This window comes from Panulirus ornatus, chromosome 62 (assembly GCF_036320965.1).
Source record: "Panulirus ornatus isolate Po-2019 chromosome 62, ASM3632096v1, whole genome shotgun sequence".
Classification (NCBI taxonomy): domain Eukaryota; kingdom Metazoa; phylum Arthropoda; class Malacostraca; order Decapoda; family Palinuridae; genus Panulirus; species Panulirus ornatus.
Window position 1 is genome coordinate 14,792,631 of NC_092285.1, and position 21,323 is coordinate 14,813,953.

Here is a 21,323-nt window from a genome sequence, read left to right on the forward strand (position 1 = left end):
GTTCTTGTCTGGTGGCAGGTCTCATGTAGTTCCTTGTAACAGTCATCCAGGAATCATGAAATTTTTCAACGTGACTCAGTCTTTGCTCTAGTACCACATCCTGTCCATCATTTCTTTTAGTAACATATCCTTCAGGCTCTCATTACAACTGATGGTAATATGATGAGTTTCTAATCTTGCACAATGGCTTACCAAGGAATTTTTCGTACAGTCCTAACAGTCAAATATGCACAATTTGTTCAATGATGCTTGAATTCTTTGACATAACTGATAATTGGAAACATGAATGCATGTGTACCTACACAATGTTCTACATAGGAACCCGATAAGGTGTTCCAAGTATGATTGCCAGAACAAAATTCCATAAATTGTCATTTCTAAATTTCACACCAACTGATTTTTCAGGATACCTTCCATAATTACCCATATTCTTCCAGTATATAGTTATCATGATAGGCATGTAAGAATGTAGGTTCATCTCAGCAATGCTCTATTTTTTCTTTTACAAATTCCCATTAAGCCAGATGCATGAAGGCTGCCTACTGAAAAAACAGTTTCTTATGATCAAGGGTTTTGACTGACAAACTGGTTTACTGAGTAATGACAAAAGGATTATTTTTTAAAAACTATTATACTTTGTCACTGTCTCCCACGTTAGCGAGGTAGCTGAAGGAAACAAATGAAAGAATGGCCCAACCCACCCACATACACATGTATATACACACACGTCCACACATGCACATATACATACCTATACATTTCAACGTATATATATATGTACATACACAAACATATACATATATACACATGTACATAATTCATACTTGCTGCCTTTATTCATTCCCATCGCCACCCTGCCAAACGTGAAATGGCAACCCCCTCCCCCCACATGCACGCGAGGTAGCGCTAGGAAAAGACAACAAAGGCCACATTCGTTCACACTCAGTCTCTAGCTGTCATGTATAATGCACCAAAACCACAGCTCCCTTTCCACATCCAGGCCCCACAACACTTTCCATGGTTTACCCCAGACGCTTCACATGCCCTGGTTCAATCCACTGACAGCAAGTCGACCACAGCGTTCCAATTCACTCTATTCCTTGCACACCTTTCACCCTCCTGCATGTTCAGGCCCCAATTGCTCAAATTCTTTTTCACTCCATCTTCCCACCTCCAATTTGGTCTCCCACTTCTCGTTCCCTCCACCTCTGACACATATATCCTCTTTGTCAATCTTTCCTCATTTACTCTCTCAATGGGACCAGACCATTTCAAAACACCCTCTTTTCTGCTCTCTCAACCACACTCTTTTTATTACCACACATCCCCTTTACCCTTTCATTACTTACTCGATCAAACCACCTCACACCACATATTGTCCTCAAACATCTCATTTCCAACACATCCACACTCCTCCGCACAACTCTATCTACAGCCCATGCCTCGCAACCATATAACATTGTTGGAACCACTATTCCTTCATACATATCCATTTTTACTTCCTGAGATAATGTTCTCGCCTTCTACACATTTTTCAACGCTCCAATAACAATGCATCTAAAAAAATACTGGCCAAACATGTTTGTGGAGTATAATCCATTTCTGATAACTATTTCATTATATATTGATTGAGAGGGTGAAGGCATGTACAGAGCATCAGATTGGGGAAGAGCAGTGTGGTTTCAGAAGTGGTAGAGGATGTGTGGATCAGGTGTTTGCTTTGAAGAATGTATGTGAGAAATACTTAGAAAAGCAAATGGATTTGTATGTAGCATTTATGGATCTGGAGAAGGCATATGATAGAGTTGATAGAGATGCTCTGTGGAAGGTATTAAGAATATATGGTGTGGGAGGCAAGTTGTTAGAAGCAGTGAAAAGTTTCTATCAAGGATGTAAGGCATGTGTACGTGTAGGAAGAGAGGAAAGTGATTGGTTCTCAGTGAATGTAGGTTTGCGGCAGGGGTGTGTGATGTCTCCATGGTTGTTTAATTTGTTTATGGATGGGGTTGTTAGGGAGGTGAATGCAAGAGTTTTGGAAAGAGGGGCAAGTATGAAGTCTGTTGTGGATGAGAGAGCTTGGGAAGTGAGTCAGTTGTTGTTCGCTGATGATACAGCGCTGGTGCCTGATTCATGTGAGAAACTGCAGAAGCTGGTGACTGAGTTTGGTAAAGTGTGTGAAAGAAGAAAGTTAAGAGTAAATGTGAATAAGAGCAAGGTTATTAGGTACAGTAGGGTTGAGGGTCAAGTCAATTGGGAGGTAAGTTTGAATGGAGAAAAACTGGAGGAAGTAAAGTGTTTTAGATATGTGGGAGTGGATCTGGCAGCGGATGGAACCATGGAAGCAGAAGTGAATCATAGGGTGGGGGAGGGGGCGAAAATCCTGGGAGCCTTGAAGAATGTGTGGAAGTCGAGAACATTATCTCGGAAAGCAAAAATGGCTATGTTTGAAGGAATAGTGGTTCCAACAATGTTGTATGGTTGTGAGGCGTGGGCTATGGATAGAGTTGTGCGCAGGAGGGTGGATGTGCTGGAAATGAGATGTTTGAGGACAATGTGTGGTGTGAGGTGGTTTGATCGAGTAAGTAATGTAAGGGTAAGAGAGATGTGTGGAAATGAAAAGAGCGTGGTTGAGAGGGCAGAAGAGGGTGTTTTGAAATGGTTTGGGCACATGGAGAGAATGAGTGAGGAAAGATTGACCAAAAGGATATATGTGTCGGAGGTGGAGGGAACGAGGAGAAGTGGGAGACCAAATTGGAGGTGGAAAGATGGAGTGAAAAAGATTTTGTGTGATCGGGGCCTGAACATGCAGGAGGGTGAAAGGAGGGCAAGGAATAGAGTGAATTGGATCGATGTGGTATACCGGGGTTGACGTGCTGTCAGTGGATTGAATCAGGGCATGTGAAGCGTCTGGGGTAAACCATGGAAAGTTGTGTGGGGCCTGGATGTGGAAAGGGAGCTGTGGTTTCGGGCATTATTGCGTGGCAGCTAGAGACTGAGTGTGAACGAATGGGGCTTTTGTTGTCTTTTTCTAGTGCTACCTCGCGCACATGAGGGGGGAGGGGGAAGGTATTCCATGTGTGGTTAGGTGGTGATGGGAGTGAATGGGGGCAGACAGTGTGAATTGTGTGCATGGGTATATATGTATGTGTCTGTGTATGTATATATATGTGTACATTGAGATGTATAGGTATGTATATTTGCGTGTGTGGATGTGTATGTGTATACATTGTGTATGGGGGTGGGTTGGGCCATTTCTTTTGTCTGTTTCCTTGTGCTACCTCACAAATGCGGGAGACAGCGACAAAGCAAAATAAAAAAAAAATTAAAAAAAATCACTTCTTTCCAATAAAAAAATATCTTACATTTCAGGCAAATGCACTAAGATTCATACAGTTATAAGCAATATCTTCAGAATTAGTAATCTAGGACAAACATTCATAAAAAGCATTTACTGTTAAGTCAATATCATGGAATATATACGACAGTTTCTCTAAATAAGCTCAATTTTTAAATGTTTCGTATAATTACCATCTTTCAAACAGTAAATATATTCAACAAATATTTTCTTAAGACAGCATATTATTATTTGCGTGGATGTAAAACAAAGAAAACTAAAAATTTTCTAATTCTAATGATTTTTTTTAGTATGAAAGCTTAACCATTTCATTATGTACCTAATGTTTCTGCCTTCCTTAGTAGAGAAAACCACATTCTTTTTATGAAAAGGTGCATCAATAGCATGAAAATCATAATTTCTTCTTATGAATTAAGACTAATCATTGCTAGTTTAGGAAAACCCATTTACTGGAGCAGCTTGCCAAATCTTGAGTATGCAAAAAGATTTGCAATTTTATTTATACAATTAAGTGCACCAAAAACTCTTATCTAAATAATTACATGCACCAAAAGCCATTAAAACCATTATTTTTTCTAATCAGTTTCACATTAAGCTTGAAATAACATTATCTATGGGAATAACCCATTCTATGGGTATGCATAGGTACAGCGGTGGCCACCATGGGTGGTGGTGGGTGCAACATATGCATTAAGTCCATAGAAAGGACATGTGACTGCCCACCATTGTCACTAATGGGTTACTTTGCCTTCCTAGCACCTCCAGTAACCTATCCTTTAGTTGGGTTTCTAGCTAAGGAAAGCCATCAGAGCCTACATTGCATAGAGAATTTAACTTGTGGCAGGAAGTTAAGTTTGTTAATTCACATTCACAGCACTGTGCTAACAGTATATTGATGACCAAAGAGCTGAAAGGGTTACCATAACAATCACCTGTATCTTAACTGATCCTGCATGATCCTTCTACAACAAATTACTTACCTTGTTGTTTGAAGCTGCTAGCATTGTATTCTCCCAGGCTGGTGAACTTGGCCCATCATCCTCAATCATCATCTGCAACATGAGAAAGGAAATGGCATGTACAAAAGTGGTCAATGAAGATCCTTTTCCAAACATTCAGTTTACTACACATTTCATCACTCCATATGTCCAAGCTCCTTACCGAAGCTTCTTGTCCAAGCTTGTTATCATACCTTTCTATCTTCATGGAAAACCAATTTCATTAAACCTGCTCATCTTTCTTGTTTCCACACACCTAATGTTATGTTAACCATATCTTACATTCCTGCCCCAATGCTTGCCTTCTAAGGGACTCCAGCAGTGGTCTAGAAACAAGCTAAGTCCACTCGGCGGGGTCACAGGTTAAAATGAGGTGATGTGCATTTCTTTTGATGGGTGAGTGCAGAGCAAATGAAGATGTACAGCAATTTTAGCATGGAAACTGCATCTTGAACACAAGGGGTCATGTGGTATGTCAAAGTGATGTTTGCAGTGCTGGAAAGGTAAAGTGCTTTTTCAGATGAGTGCATGTCAGTGAAGTGGAGTTTTAGACTCAGATGGAGCACCAGCTGCCCCTCTCAGCACATTTACATCCAAAAGTCTCTCTTTTACATACTTATCAGTTAATATGTAATCTAATAATACCCACTGACCACACAAATACTTGTGTATGCCTCTCTTTTTAAACCAGGTATTCCCAATCAACAGTCTTTTTTCAGCACACAACTGCACAAGCTCTTCACCAATTCCATTCATAATAATGAATGCCCCATGCACACCAGATATATCCTTAACTACCACATTACTTATCTTCAAAATCAAATTGTCTATCCCATCAATAATACCCAGTCTTGTGCACCAAAATTACTGACACACGCTCTCAGCTGCTCCCAAAACACTTGCCTTCGGCTTGGTGCATAAGCACCAATGATCACCCATCTCTTGCCATCCACTTTCAGTTTTATCCACATCAGTCTAGAACTTACTTCCTTACACTCTATCAAACACTTTCAGTTTTACCCACATCACTCCAGAATTTACTTCCTTACACTCTATCACACACCACAACAACTCTTGCTTTAAGAGTAGTGCTACTCCTTCCTTAGCTCCTGTCCTCTCACCAGTGCCTGACTTTACTCCAACAATGTTTCCAAACCATTCTTTCCCTTTACCCTTAAGCTTCATTTCATTCAGAGCAAGAACATCCAGGTTTCTTTCCTGAAACATGCAACCTATCTCTCCTCTCTTCTCATCTTTGTTATATCCACACACATTCAGACACCCTAATCTGAGCCTTTGAAAGGATGAGCACTCCCTGTTTAGCTCCTTCTGTTTCCTATTTTAGAAACTGAAATATAAGGGGACAGTTTCCAACTCCCAACTCACGCCCCACTTAGTCACCAGGGAAATTATATGGGAGGGTATTGATTGAGAGGGTTAAGGCATGTACAGATCATCAGGTTGGGGAAAAGCAGTGTGGTTTCAGAAGTAGTACAGGATGTTTGGTTCAGGTGTTTGCTTTGAAGAATGTGTGTAAGAAATATTCAGAAAAACAAATGGATTTATATACAGAATTTATGGATCTGGAGAAGACATAAGATAGAGTTGATAGAAATGCTTTGTGAAAGGTCTTAAGAGTATATGGTGTGAGGGGTAAGCTGCTAAAAGCAGTAAGTTTTTACCAAGGATGTAAGGCATGTGTATGAGTAGGAAGACAGAAAAGTAATTGGTTCCCAGTGAATGTCAGTCTGTGGCAGAGGTGTGTCATGTCCCCATGGTTGTTTAATTTGTTTATGGATGAGGTGGTTAGGGAGGTAAATACAAGAGTTTTGGAGAGAGGGATAAGTATGCAGTCTGATGGGGATAAGAGGGTCTGGAAAGTGGGTCAGTTGTTGTTTGCTGATGGTACAGTTCTGGTGGCTGCTTTGTAGGAGAAACCACAGAAATTGGTGACTGAGTTTGGAAAAGTGTGCAAAACGAGAAAGTTAAGAGTAAATGTAAATAAGAGCAAGGTTATTAGGTTCAGTAGGGTTGAGGGACAAGTAAATTGGGATGTACAAAAAACTGGAGGAAGCAAAGTGTTTTAGATATCTGGGAGTGGACTTAGCAGTGAATGGAACCATGGAAGTGGAAGCGAGTCACAGGGTAGGGGAGGGGGCGAAGGTTTTGGAAGTGATGAAGAATCTGTGGAGAGAAAGTTATCTCAGAGAGCAAAAATGGGTATGTTTGAAGGAATAGTAGTTCCAGCAATATCATATTGTTATGAGGCATGGGCTATAGATGAGGTTGTATGGAGAAGGGTGGATGTGTTGGAAATGAAATGTTTGAGGACATTATATGGTGTGATGTGGTTTGATCAAGTAAGTAATGAAAATGTAAGAGAGATGTGTGGAATTAGAGTGTGGCTGAGAGAGCAGAAGAGGATGTGCTAAAATAGTTTGGTCATATGGAGAGAATGTGTGAGGAAAGATTGACAAAGAGGATATATGTGTCAGAGGTGGAGGGAGCAAGAAGTGGGAGACCAAACTGGAGGTGGAAAGATGGGGTGAAAAAGATTCTGAGCAATCGAGGCTTGAACAAACAGCAGGGTGAGAGGCGTGCAAGGAATAGAGTGAATTGGAATGATGCAGAATATCAGGGTCAACGCGCTGTGAATGGACTGAATCAAAGCACATGAAATGTCTGGGGTAAACCATGGAAAGGTCTGTGGAGCTGGGATGTAGATAGGGAGCTGTGGTTTTGGTGCATTACACATGATAGCTGGAGACTTGAGTGTGAACAAATGTGGCCTTTTTTTGGCTGTTTTCCTGGCGCTACCTCAGTGAAGTAAGGGGTAGCAATGCTGTTTCCTGTGGGATGGGCTAGTGACAGGAATGGATGAAGGCAAGCAAGTATGAATATGTACATGTATATATAGAATGTATGTGAGAAATACTTAGAAAAGCAAATGGATTTGTATGTAGCATTTATGGATCTGGAGAAGGCATATGATAGAGTTGATAGAGATGCTCTGTGGAAGGTATTAAGAATATATGGTGTGGGAGGCAAGTTGTTAGAAGCAGTGAAAAGTTTTTATCGAGGATGTAAGGCATGTGTACGTGTAGGAAGAGAGGAAAGTGATTTGTTCTCAGTGAATGTAGGTTTGCGGCAGGGGTGTGTGATGTCTCCATGGTTGTTTAATTTGTTTATGGATGGGGTTGTTAGGGAGGTGAATGCAAGAGTTTTGGAAAGAGGGGCAAGTATGAAGTCTGTTGGGGATGAGAGAGCTTGGGAAGTGAGTCAGTTGTTGTTCGCTGATGATACAGCACTGGTGCCTGATTCATGTGAGAAACTGCAGAAGCTGGTGACTGAGTCTGGTAAAGTGTGTGAAAGAAGAAAGTTAAGAGTAAATGTGAATAAGAGCAAGGTTATTAGGTACAGTAGGGTTGAGGGTCAAGTCAATTGGGAGGTAAGTTTGAATGGAGCAAAACTGGAGGAAGTAAAGTGTTTTAGATATGTGGGAGTGGATCTGGCAGCGGATGGAACCATGGAAGTGGAAGTGGATCATAGGGTGGGGGAGGGGGCGAAAATCTTGGGAGCCTTGAAGAATGTGTGGAAGTCGAGAACATTATCTCGGAAAGCAAAAATGGGTATGTTTGAAGGAATAGTGGTTCCAACAATGTTGTATGGTTGTGAGGCATGGGCTATGGATAGAGTTGTGTGCAGGAGGATGGATGTGCTGGAAATGAGATGTTTGGGGACAATGTGGTGTGAGGTGGTTTGATCGAGTAAGTAACGTAAGGGTAAGAGAGATGTGTGGAAATAAAAAGAGCGTGGTTGAGAGAGCAGAAGAGGGTGTTTTGAAATGGTTTGGGCACATGGAGAGAATGAGTGAGGAAAGCTTGACCAAGAGGATACATGTGTCGGAGGTGGAGGGAACGAGAAGTGGGAGACCAAATTGGAGGTGGAAAGATGGAGTGAAAAAGATTTTGTGTGATCGGGGCCTGAACATGCAGGAGGGTGAAAGGAGGGCAAGGAATAGAGTGAATTGGATCGATGTGGTATACCGGGGTTGACGTGCTGTCAGTGGATTGAATCAGGGCATGTGAAGCATCTGGGGTAAACCATGGAAAGCTGTGTAGGTATGTATATTTGCGTGTGTGGACGTATGTATATACATGTGTATGGGGGTGGGTTGGGCCATTTCTTTCGTCTGTTTCCTTGCGCTACCTCGCAAACGCGGGAGACAGCGACAAAAAAAAAAAATATATATATATATATATATATATATATATATATATATATATATATATATATATATATATATATATATTTTTTATTATTTTTTTTATTATACTTTGTCGCTGTCTCCCGCGTTTGCGAGGTAGCGCAAGGAAACAGACGAAAGAAATGGCCCAACCCCCCCCCATGCACATGTATATACATACGTCCACACACGCAAATATACATACCTACACAGCTTTCCATGGTTTACCCCAGACGCTTCACATGCCTTGATTCAATCCACTGACAGCACGTCAACCCCGGTATACCACATCACTCCAATTCACTCTATTCCTTGCCCTCCTTTCACCCTCCTGCATGTTCAGGCCCCGATCACACAAAATCTTTTTCACTCCATCTTTCCACCTCCAATTTGGTCTCCCTCTTCTCCTCGTTCCCTCCACCTCCGACACATATATCCTCTTCGTCAATCTTTCCTCACTCATTCTCTCCATGTGCCCAAACCACTTCAAAACATCCTCTTCTGCTCTCTCAACCACGCTCTTTTTATTTCCACACATCTCTCTTACCCTTATGTTACTCACTCGATCAAACCACCTCACACCACACATTGTCCTCAAACATCTCATTTCCAGCACATCCATCCTCCTGCGCACAACTCTATCCATAGCCCACGCCTCGCAACCATGCAACATTGTTGGAACCACTATTCCTTCAAACATACCCATTTTTGCTTTCCGAGATAATGTTCTCGACTTCCACACATTCTTCAAGACCCCCAGAATTTTCGCCCCCTCCCCCACCCTATGATCCACTTCCGCTTCCATGGTTCCATCCGCTGCCAGATCCACTCCCACATATCTAAAACACTTTCACTTCCTCCAGTTTTTCTCCATTCAAACTCACCTCCCAATTGACTTGACCCTCAACCCTACTGTACCTAATAACCTTGCTCTTATTCACATTTACTCTTACTTTCTTCTTCCACACACTTTACCAAACTCAGTCACCAGCTTCTGCAGTTTCTCACATGAATCAGCCACCAGCGCTGTATCATCAGCGAACAACAACTGACTCACTTCCCAAGCTCTCTCATCCCCAACAGACTTCATACTTGCCCCTCTTTCCAAAACTCTTGCATTCACCTCCCTAACAACCCCATCCATAAACAAATTAAACAACCATGGAGACATCACACACCCCTGCCGCAAAAAAGTCAATTGGGAGGTGAGTTTGAATGGAGAAAAACTGGAGGAAGTGAAGTGTTTTAGATATCTGGGAGTGGATCTGTCAGCGGATGGAACCATGGAAGCGGAAGTGGATCATAGGGTGGGGGAGGGGGCGAAAATTTTGGGAGCCTTGAAAAATGTGTGGAAGTCGAGAACATTATCTCGGAAAGCAAAAATGGGTATGTTTGAAGGAATAGTGGTTCCAACAATGTTGTATGGTTGCGAGGCGTGGGCTATGGATAGAGTTGTGCGCAGGAGGATGGATGTGCTGGAAATGAGATGTTTGAGGACAATGTGTGGTGTGAGGTGGTTTGATCGAGTGAGTAACATACGGATAAGAGAGATGTGTGGAAATAAAAAGAGCGTGGTTGAGAGAGCAGAAGAGGGTGTTTTGAAATGGTTTGGGCACATGGAGAGAATGAGTGAGGAAAGATTGACCAAGAGGATATATGTGTCGGAGGTGGAGGGAACGAGGAGAAGAGGGAGACCAAATTGGAGGTGGAAAGATGGAGTGAAAAAGATTTTGTGTGATCGGGGCCTGAACATGCAGGAGGGTGAAAGGAGGGCAAGGAATAGAGTGAATTGGAGCGATGTGGTATACAGGGGTTGACGTGCTGTCAGTGGATTGAATCAAGGCATGTGAAGCGTCTGGGGTAAACCATGGAAAGCTGTGTAGGTATGTATATTTGTGTGTGTGGACGTGTGTATGTACATGTGTATGGGGGGGGGGGGGTTGGGCCATTTCTTTCGTCTGTTTCCTTGCGCTACCTCGCAAACGTGGGAGACAGCGACAAAGTATAAAAAAAAAAAAAAAAAAAAATATATATATATATATATATATATATATATATATATATATATATATAAGAGGGGCAAGTATGAAGTCTGTTGGGGATGAGAGAGCTTGTGAAGTGAGTCAGTTGTTGTTCGCTGATGATACAGCGCTGGTGGCTGATTCATGTGAGAAACTGCAGAAGCTGGTGACTGAGTTTGGTAAAGTGTGTGGAAGAAGAAAGTTAAGAGTAAATGTGAATAAGAGCAAGGTTATTAGGTACAGTAGGGTTGAGGGTCAAGTCAATTGGGAGGTGAGTTTGAATGGAGAAAAACTGGAGGAAGTGAAGTGTTTTAGATATCTGGGAGTGGATCTGGCAGCGGATGGAACCATGGAAACGGAAGTGGATCATAGGGTGGGGGAGGGGGCGAAAATTCTGGGGGCCTTGAAGAATGTGTGGAAGTCGAGAACATTATCTCGGAAAGCAAAAATGGGTATGTTTGAGGGAATAGTGGTTCCAACAATGTTGTATGGTTGCGAGGCGTGGGCTATGGATAGAGTTGTGCGCAGGAGGATGGATGTGCTGGAAATGAGATGTTTGAGGACAATGTGTGGTGTGAGGTGGTTTGATCGAGTGAGTATATATATATATATATATATATATATATATATATACATATATATATATATATATATATATATATATATATACATATATTTTTTTTTTATACTTTGTCGCTGTCTCCCGCGTTTGTGAGGTAGCGCAAGGAAACAGACGAAAGAAATGGCCCAACCCCCCCCCCATACACATGTGTATACATACTATTTGCCATTTCCCGCGTTAGCGAGGTAGCGTTAAGAACAGAGAACTGGGCCTTAGAGGGAATATCCTCACCTGACCCCCTTCTCTGTTCCTTCTTTTGGAAAATTAGAAAAAAAAAAAACAAGAAAGGGGAGGATTTCCAGCCACCCGCTCCCTCCCCTTTTAGTCGCCTTCTACGACACGCAGGGAATACGTGGGAAGTATTCTTTCTACATACATATATATATATGTATGTCTGTGTATGTGTATGTATATGTGTATATGTTGAAAAGTATATGTATGTATACATGTGTGTATGGGTGTTCATGTAAATATATGTGCATATGAATGGATGGGCCATTCTTCGTCTGTTTCCTGGGGCTCCTTTGCTGATGTGGGAAACAGCAATCAAGTATAATAAACAACACAGTCACCCCCTTTCTTAATAAATTCTATTGCAATACCATCCAAACCCACTGACTTGCTGGATTTCATCTTCTGGAAAGCTTTCACTACTTCTTGTCTCTTAACCAAACCACTCTCCCTGACCCTCTCACTTCACACACCACCCCAACACAAACATCCTACATCTGCAACTCTATCATCAAACACATTCAACAAACCTTCACAATATTCTCTCCATTTCCTCACTTCATCACTACCTGTTATTACTTCTTACCTTGCCCCCTTCATCAATGTTCCCATTTGTTCTCTTGTCTTATACATGTTATTTATACAAGTTATCTACCTTCTTCCAAAACATCTTTTTATTCTCCCTAAAATCTAATGATTCTCACCCAAACTTTCATTTTCCTCTTTTTCAACCCTTGCACCTTCTTCATGACCTCCAGCTTTCTTTTTTACAGCTATCAGTCATTTGCACTCCTTCCTTGTAAGTATCATCTACACGTCTCTCTTTTCTCTTTCACAAAAACCTTACTTCATCCCACCACCCACTACCCTTTCTAGTCTGCCCATCTTCCACCTTTCTCATGCCACATGCATCTTTTGTACATGCTAACACTGCTTCCCTAAAGAGATTCCATTCTTCATCCACTCCCCTCACATCATTTGCTCTCATCTTTTGCCATTTTACACTCAATCTCTCCTGATACTTCCTTACATAAGTCTCCTTTCCAAGCTCACTTCCTCTCACCACTCTCTTCTCGCCAACACTCTTTTTTTTTTTAAAACCTCTACAAATCTTCACCTTCACCTTCACAAGATAGAGGTCAAACATCCCTTTAGCCCTAGTTTAAGTGCATTACACAAGACAGCTAGATAATGGATGTGAGCAAATGAGGCCATTCTTTGTTTGTTCCTGGTACTATCTCACTAATGCTGGATGTGGCTAACAAGTATGAAAAAGGATTTATGCATACACTTGATCAAGTTGATGTATGACTGAATGGTCTTTTAGAGACAGACAGATTCACCTATAAAATATCTCAATTCACCTCTTAAATTATCCTAAATATACGGAAAACAATTGAACACAAGGAACTCCTCAGCTCTAGGATGAAAAGGTAAATGATATTAAGAGATATCTTACTGAAGTAATATCACATTTCTATAAAATTTTCTTGCATTTTATACTAACTTTAGCCATTTCCTTCTCGAAATGTTCTGCATGTGGCTCTCTTTGTGCCTGTTCAAGGAGGTATGCACGCCGAGCAGCAATGTAGTGAGAACGCTGAATCTTTAAGTACATCACCTGTATAACAAAAAACATGGAATAATCACAGATATAAAAGCAGCAGCCTGAAAGAAAACAAAAACTAGATTTTCAAGCAATTACAAATGGTGGATCAAATATGATTTGTGTGGAAGGGAACACAAGACAAATGTCAGAAGTATTTCTTGAACTGGGTTGGGTTAACTAGTGGCACACCACAAGGTTTAATTTTGGAGCTATTCTATTCCTATTTTCTATAACAAGAAAAATAAGTCAAGACTGGCTTTTTACAAATTCATTAAGTTTAAAAGTTGGAAGCTCTTACATCAGTAATTCCACGAACAGAATAATCAGGTGTGAAGGAGAACTTTGTAGAATCAAGAGACTGAACACTCCCTACTATACTTCCTTTACTGAGCTGTGTGGATGCTGATGGGGATTCTCCTGAAAAAAAAAAAGAAACAAAAGCAATAAATATTGATCTTGAAAATATAGCTCCTTATTAACCAGCAATAGTAAAACTGACAACAAAATTCAAGTATGTTACAACAGAGAATATGGAAACTTTATGTGCTGAAGCTGCAAAGAAGTAAAAAATTTGCTTCAAACAGTAAGAATGTAATATGGGTGCAAAATATGTAGATAGAATGAAAATGTAAACCAAGCACTCTTGAAAGTTCATGGGTAATATGCCCATCTAATACCTATGAGCAACAGAACATGAAAGTAAAGGATAGAGCATCAAAGAACTCTGCACTAGGTAGTGAAATGATTCTTGATAATAATCAGTATAATTCATCTTTCCTTGCGCTACCTCGCAAACGTGGGAGACAGCGACAAAGCAAAATAAAATAAATAATAAATATATAATTCATCCTCACCAGTACAGGAAGCCACCATCCAAAAAGCTTGCCATACATTCTGTTTGAGAGCATAGCTGGTAAAACTGAGATTTATGAATGAAAAACTATGTCTGGGCAGTGTCCCACAAGCTAATGAGAATTTCCCCTGATCTTCTAGGGGGTTAGCAGCCTCTGAAAATCCCTATTCCAGAAAAGTTCATGCCTCTTACCCTTTGCAAACTGCCTAAAAAAATGGTTGCGAGCTTGTCGTAGAAGACCCATCCAATCAGTTGCATCCATCTAGTGATGAAGTTGTCATACCATTTGCTACCCAACCGCACAGGCTGACCACCTCATAATTCTCAAGAAAAGTGAAAAATGAAAACTTTCTTTTGATAAAGATTCAAACAGCCTGGACAAAACTGTTAACTTATGAAGATCTCAGGAGCATTTGCAGAGATGCAACTGAACAGGAGACAATTTCTGTAAGCAGAGGTCTTGAAAAGAAGAACATGAGGGGATGCATATCATATATGCTTATGTTTTGAAGCTCTGTAAAGGAAGAGAGACCCTTTGATATCCAATGATGAATGAGAGGATTCTCAGGTTCATTTTATCATTATCTATTTTATTATACTTGATTGGCATTTCCTGGGTCAGTGAGGTAGTGCCAGGAAACAGACAAAAAAGGCCCATCCACTCATATACACACATATATATACATACATGCCCATACATGTACATATACACATCAACATATACACATACACAGCCATATACATACATACACATGTACACATTTATATTCACCTGCCTTCACCCATTCCTAGCACCACATTGACCCAAAGGAAACACCAATGCTATCCCCTGCATCAGCGAGGTAGCGCCATGAAAACAGACAAAAAAACCGATAATCATTCACACTCAGTCTATAACTGTCATGTATAATGCACCGAAACCACAATTTCCTATCCACATCCAGGTCCTACAGACCTTTCCAAGGTTTACCCTAGACATTTCACATGCCTTGGTTCAGTCCATTGACAGCATATCAACCCCATTCTAATTCATTCCATTCCTTGCATGCCTCTCACTCTCCTGCATGTTCAGGCCCCAATCGCTCAAAATCTTTTTCACTCCATCCTTCCATCTCCAATTTGGTCTCCTACTTGTTCCCTCCAACTCTGACACATATATCCTATCTGTCAACCTTTCCTCACTCATTCTCTCTATATGTCCAAACCACACTTTTATTACCACACATCTCTCTTACCCTTTCATTACTAACTTGATCAAACCACCTCACACCACATATCGTCCTCAAATATTTCAGTCCCTACATATCCACCCTCCTCTGAATGTCCCTATCCATGGCCCATGCCTCACGAAGATATAATTTTGTTGTAACTACTATTCCTTCAAACATACCCATTTACATTCTCCGATATAACACTCTGTCTTTCCACACATTCTTCATCGCTCCCAGAACCTTCGCCCCCCCCCTCCCCACCCTATGACTCATTTCCACTTCTATGGTTCCTTATGCTGCTAAGTTCACTCCTAGATATCTAAAACACTTCACTTCCTCCAATTTTTCTCCATTCAAACTCACATTCCAACTAACAATTTTTCTCCATTCAAACTCACATTCCAACTAACAATTTTTCTCCATTCAAACTCACATCCCAACTAACTTGCCGCTCAACCCTGCTGAACCTTATAACCTTGCTCTTATATACATTTACTCTCAACTTTCTCCCTTCAAACACTTTTCTGAGCTCAGTCACCAACTTCTGCTGCTACTAACTCAAATCAGCCAAAGTGCTGTATCATCAGTGAACAACATTTGACTCAGTTCCCAGGCCCTTTCATCCCAACAGAATGCATACTCACCCCTCTCTCCAAAACTCTTGCATTTACCTTCCTAATCACCCCATCCATAAACAAATTCAACAATCAAGGGGACATCACACACACCCCTGCTGCAGACCGACATTCACTGGGAACTAATCACTCTCCCCTCTTCCTACTTGTACACATGCCTCACACCCTTGATAAAAAGCTCTCACTGCTTCTATCAGCTTACCTCCCTCATTGTATACTCTTAAGACCTTCAACAAAGCATCTCTATGCACCATGTCATATGCCATCTCCAGATCCATAAATGCCACATACAAATCCATCTGTTTCTCTAAGTACTTCTCACACACATTCTTCAAAGCAAACACTTGATCTGCACATCCTCTACCACTTTAGAAACCACACTGCTCTTCCCTAATCTGATGTTCGGTACATGCCTTCATCCTCTCAATCAATACCCCCAATACAATTTCCCAGGAATACTCAACAAACTATATGCACATTCCTCCAATCCTCAGGCACTTCATCATGATCCGTACATAAAATGAATATATTCACCAACCAATCAACAACAAAGTCCCCCCTTTTCTTAATAAATTCAACTGCAACGCAGTCCAAACCTGCTGCCTTGCCAGATTTTATCTTCTGCAAGGCTTTCGCCACCTCTTCTATCTTTACCAAACAACTCTCCCTGACTCTCTCACTTCGCACACCACCCCAACCAAAACACCCTACATCTGCCACTCTATCATCAAACACATTCAACAAACCTTCAAAATACTCACTCCATCTCCTTTTCACTTCATCACTATCTATTATCACTTTGCCCCTTGCCCCCTTCACTGATGTTCCAATTTGTTCTCTTGTTTTACCCACATTATTTACCCCCTTCCAAAATATCATTCTATCCTCCCTAAAGTTTAATGATACTCTCTCACTCCAACTCTCATTTGCCCTCTTTTTCAACTATTGCACCTTCCTCTTGACCACCCGTCACTTTCTCTTATACATCTCCCAGTCATTTGTACTCCTTCCTTGCAAGTATCATCCAAACGCCTCTCTTTTCTCTTTCACTAACAACTTTACTTCATCATACCACCACTCATTACCCTTTCTAATCTGCCCACCTCCCACCTTTCTCATGCCATATACATCTCTTCCACATTCCATCACTGCTTCCCTAAATAAATCTGATTCTTCAGCCACTCCCCTCATGTCATTTGCTCTCACCTTTTGCCATTCTACACTCAATCTCTCCTGGTACTTCCTCACACAAGTCTCCTTTTCAAGCTCATTTACTCTCACTGCTCGCTTCTCCCCGACATCCTCTCTTCTTTTTTGAAGACCTCTACAAATCTTCACCTTCGCCTCCACAAGATAGTGATTAGACATCCCACCAGCTGCCCCTCTCAGCACATTAACATCCAAAGGTCTTTCTTTTCCATGCCTATCAATTAATATGTAGTCTAATAATGCACTTTGACCATGTTCCTAGAGGGAAATTTACATTAGGACTTTTGACAACTAACATAGAGGTGACCAGAGGGGAATAAATAAGGTCCTGAAAGGAGACAACCTGAAAAATAATCCCATATAGTACCAAAAACAGATCAAAAACCAAAGACCCTGATGATGTAATTCAAAGGTCTCTTAAATTACTGAAGAGAACTAAGAAAGCCCCCAAATAAAAGAAGTACTTAGGAACATATGAAAAAGGTTCCAAAATCTAATAGAAACGGTCCATGAAGACAAGCAAACATTATGAAACAAGTGAATGTCATGCATTCCCCAAGTTCCATGCAAAAGAGGATTCCAAATCCAAATGTACAACATCTCGAAAATGCAAAGTATGAGTAAAAAACTCCTGACCCCAGACAAGGTAATTTAGTCCATGGAATCATCCAAGAGTAAATGCACAGCTATCACATCATGATATCTGGAATGTCCTACTTGGAATCATTAATGTTGTTAACCCTGCAAAATCAAATACAGAGGCTCCCTGACTCATGATGGTTTGATATTAGATTTTTTTTACTTTACGGTTGTGCAATATTCAACACTTCATCATAAAATAGACTTCATGTTGGATGATTCTGTCTAACTATAGGCTAATGTAAATGTTCTGAGAATGTTTAAGGTAGGCTAGGCTAAACAATGATGTTCAGTAGGTTAGATGTACAAGTGTTGAATGTATTTTTGACTTACAATATTTTCAACTTATGATGGGTTTATCAGAATGTAACTCCATTGTAAGTCAAGGAGCTTCTGTATTTTGAAAATTCACATCAGATTTTATGAATTTTGATTGCTTTAGTTCCAAATCTGAATACAGCAACTGTGGTCAAAGTCCTTACTGAAGATTAATAAAGCCAAAGCTGATGAAAAGGGGTTCACAGGGATACCTAAGGGATTCACACCCAAAGAGGATACCAGGTGAATTCCTTTCCCTGTTGACATGGACACCAGTCATAACATAGCATTGGCTTAATCACTAAATACTGCTTAACCCATTCACTGTGGGGTGTTGCAATAGCAACACCTAAAAAACTTGTGCTAACTACAGGGTGTAGAAACTGCAACACCTTTGATTTCATGTCTGAGGTATTGACATGAAGAAAAATGGTGACAGTATCAAGAATTCACAACACATAAACCACGGTACATGTGACGTAGCCATTAAATGTCAGAGGAAAGGGTATGATCTCCACCTGCTTCCTGACCATCTTCAGCCCTTGCCAGCCTATTTAAAGTCCTGGGTTCTGTTCTATCTATCTATATCTCTGACACACGTACCCTCCTGGAGCTCCCATAATGGGGTGGCTACAGCAAAAGAGTCTCCAATTATCCCTGTCCTTACATTCCTCTCTTATATACACCATTCCACATATTCTTCCTCTGTTTCTCTCCCTCCAGCATTCCTCCATCCTATTTGCCCATGTCACATGTGGTCTTCCACTCACACCAACCACTATAATTGTACAATCATACACTCTCTTTGTAAACTCTCAGTCTTGCATTCTTTCTACATGCCCAAACCACCTCAAGGTATTATATTTCACCCATTCTACCACTCCATAATTAACTCGCTTTGCATTCCTTTCAATTTCACATCTCTCATACACCATTTCATTTCGTTCTTCATTCCATCTAGTCACACCACATGGTCTTCCCAAAGAACTAATTTCCACAGCCTGGATTCCTGACCTCTGTGCCTTATTCCATGTCCATGTTTTGGCTGCATAGGCCAGAGTTAGGAGGACTATGCTGTCCCTTAATCCTCTCTTCATTTCCATATTTACACCTCTACCCTTCATTATTTTAATAAGAGACCCAATGACTCCTCTACCCTGTACTGCTCTCTCCCTTATCTCTCCTTCCATATCACCACACATACCCAAGAGAGCTCCCAGATACTCAAATTCCATCACTTTTTCCAGTCTTTCTACCCACATATCCACAGCACAATTTAGTAAACTTTCTTCTTTCACTCCATATGGTTTTACAAAATCTATGCTTTCACTGTTTCCTTTCAAACACCATTACTTTACTTTTACTTGCATTTACCTTCAATCTCCTATGCTTACATGCATCATAAAACACACTTACAACCTTCTGCAACTCCTCTTCACTGTCTGTAAATAACACAATATCATCAGCAAACAGACTTGCCACTAGCCACCATATCTCACCACCACACTCCATCTCTGCATCCCTTTTCCCTGGCTTTGCTTTCATTTCTCTTATCACTCCACCCATACAGTACAAATTATGGATACCCTGGATGCAACAGACTGATGAACTCACTGTGCTAAAAAATGAATAAACAAAGAAAAGAGACATAGATGACGGTGACAGCTCCTAATCCAGCACCTAATCAACTAAAATGGATGTGTGATTCAGCTGGCATAAATACTTAAGTATGTCCCCCTTTTCAAACTGGGTATTCCCAATAACTAGTTCTATTTAAGCACACAACTCCAAAAGCTGTTCACCATTTTCATTCACATCACTGAATACTCCATGCCCCTAGATTATACCCTCAACTCCAAAACTATACCCTCAACTTCAAAACTATCTACTTTCACTTTCAAATCACCCATCTAGCATTAAGACAGCTAACATGCTCACTAAACTTTTCCCTAAACACACGCCTTTCCTCCTCATTCCTCTTGTCCAGTGCATATGCAATAATAAGTACCCGCTTCTTGTAATCTACTTTCAATTCTTACCCACATCAGTTGAATATATAATGGATTATTACATCACTTAGCAGTCATCCCTTAAGAAAATGAATAGTTTATCTTTAACTGGGTGAATATTTCCTTAAATAATCAGAAAAAAGGAGAATGCTATAGGGATCAGCTAGAGTCACTACACCCTAGAACCCACTAGTCTACCTAGGTATTGATCAACCCAGGTAAAGGTTAGGAATGAAGCTTTTTTTTTATCCTCCAGACTGGTGAAACAACCAAGGCTATTAAGATGAAATCCCCAAAGCAAGGGTTGTATTATGGTTCTCACTGAAAAGTCAAGAAAAACAGGGATGTTTGACAATTCTATACCAGCTTGCATAATTTACATAAAAATCTTAATACAGTTCAAAATGATCAGGGGTTAGAAAAGCTGGACTTAAGTCTTTGTGCCAAGTAGTTCTACAGGAAAACATTGGCCTATGATGTCAAACAGCAAAGAAAGTCTTCAAAACCAAAGGAATTTCATGCCTGGCTATTACTACCTCCTCAGACACTTTCTAATTGGTAACTGGTTCCATATATGGAGTTTAAACTTGAGGAAACAAGAAATCAAGTCCCCAGACATTTTCAATATAACTGAAAATTCTCATACCATACAGTGCTAAGGTTCTGAGTACTGGCCTGGGCAAAGCTCTTGACCATCACTTCAGCAACAACATGTTTGATCAAACATATCAAATGCAGGATCTGACCACTACTGAGTCAACAAAATAAAACATTCAAAATCACTAACAAAACAGCTGTTGCAGCCTTTGGTTAGAGATTGTCCCTCATGTATGTATAAGGCATGACATACATGAGTATGGGAGACAAACTAGAAAGAACAACCTCGTGATAAACCCTCTAGATGAAACTAACTACATTTATGTTAAAATTGGTCTTGTCTTTGAATTATCCATGGAAACAGCTGAGATCCTGAGCTTTATTACAGATTAGCTGAAATGACAAAATCTGGGAAAAGTAACAGAAATTTCTAGAAAAAATCTACTTGGGGGAATTCATTCCTATCAAAGGATAAAACAATGTCTTGGCACATAGCCCTAGACATATTCTGAAAAGCGTAAAAATTTCAGATACATCTGACATGCTTGGAGATCCAGAGAAATATGAGAGAGTCAGTCTGTGTAGCTGGGGAGCTGGTAGGAAGATAATGTTATTTCTGGGTGAAGGCACCTAACTAGATAGGTGTTCTGGAACACGTTAGTGCCATGACCCCTGTTTGAGATGTTCATGAAGGATGAAAGGAGTAAACCTCACAAGAATATGGGGTGCTGACTGCAAACCCCACAATGATCAAAGGAGATTTTCATTAG

The 21,323-nt window shown here is 40.6% G+C and overlaps 1 protein-coding gene across 1 annotated transcript in view; it reads right to left on the minus strand.

Moving 5' to 3' along the window:
• Positions 1-21,323, minus strand: part of uex (metal transporter uex) — a 244,164-nt gene that overhangs the window by 60,872 nt on the left and 161,969 nt on the right. The window contains exons 13-15 of the mRNA XM_071656143.1: positions 13,381-13,499; positions 12,981-13,094; positions 4,336-4,407 (exon numbers count right to left, since the gene is read on the minus strand). Of these exons, the coding sequence (XP_071512244.1) occupies positions 4,336-4,407; positions 12,981-13,094; positions 13,381-13,499 (305 nt within the window). The remainder of the gene's footprint in view (positions 1-4,335; positions 4,408-12,980; positions 13,095-13,380; positions 13,500-21,323) is intronic.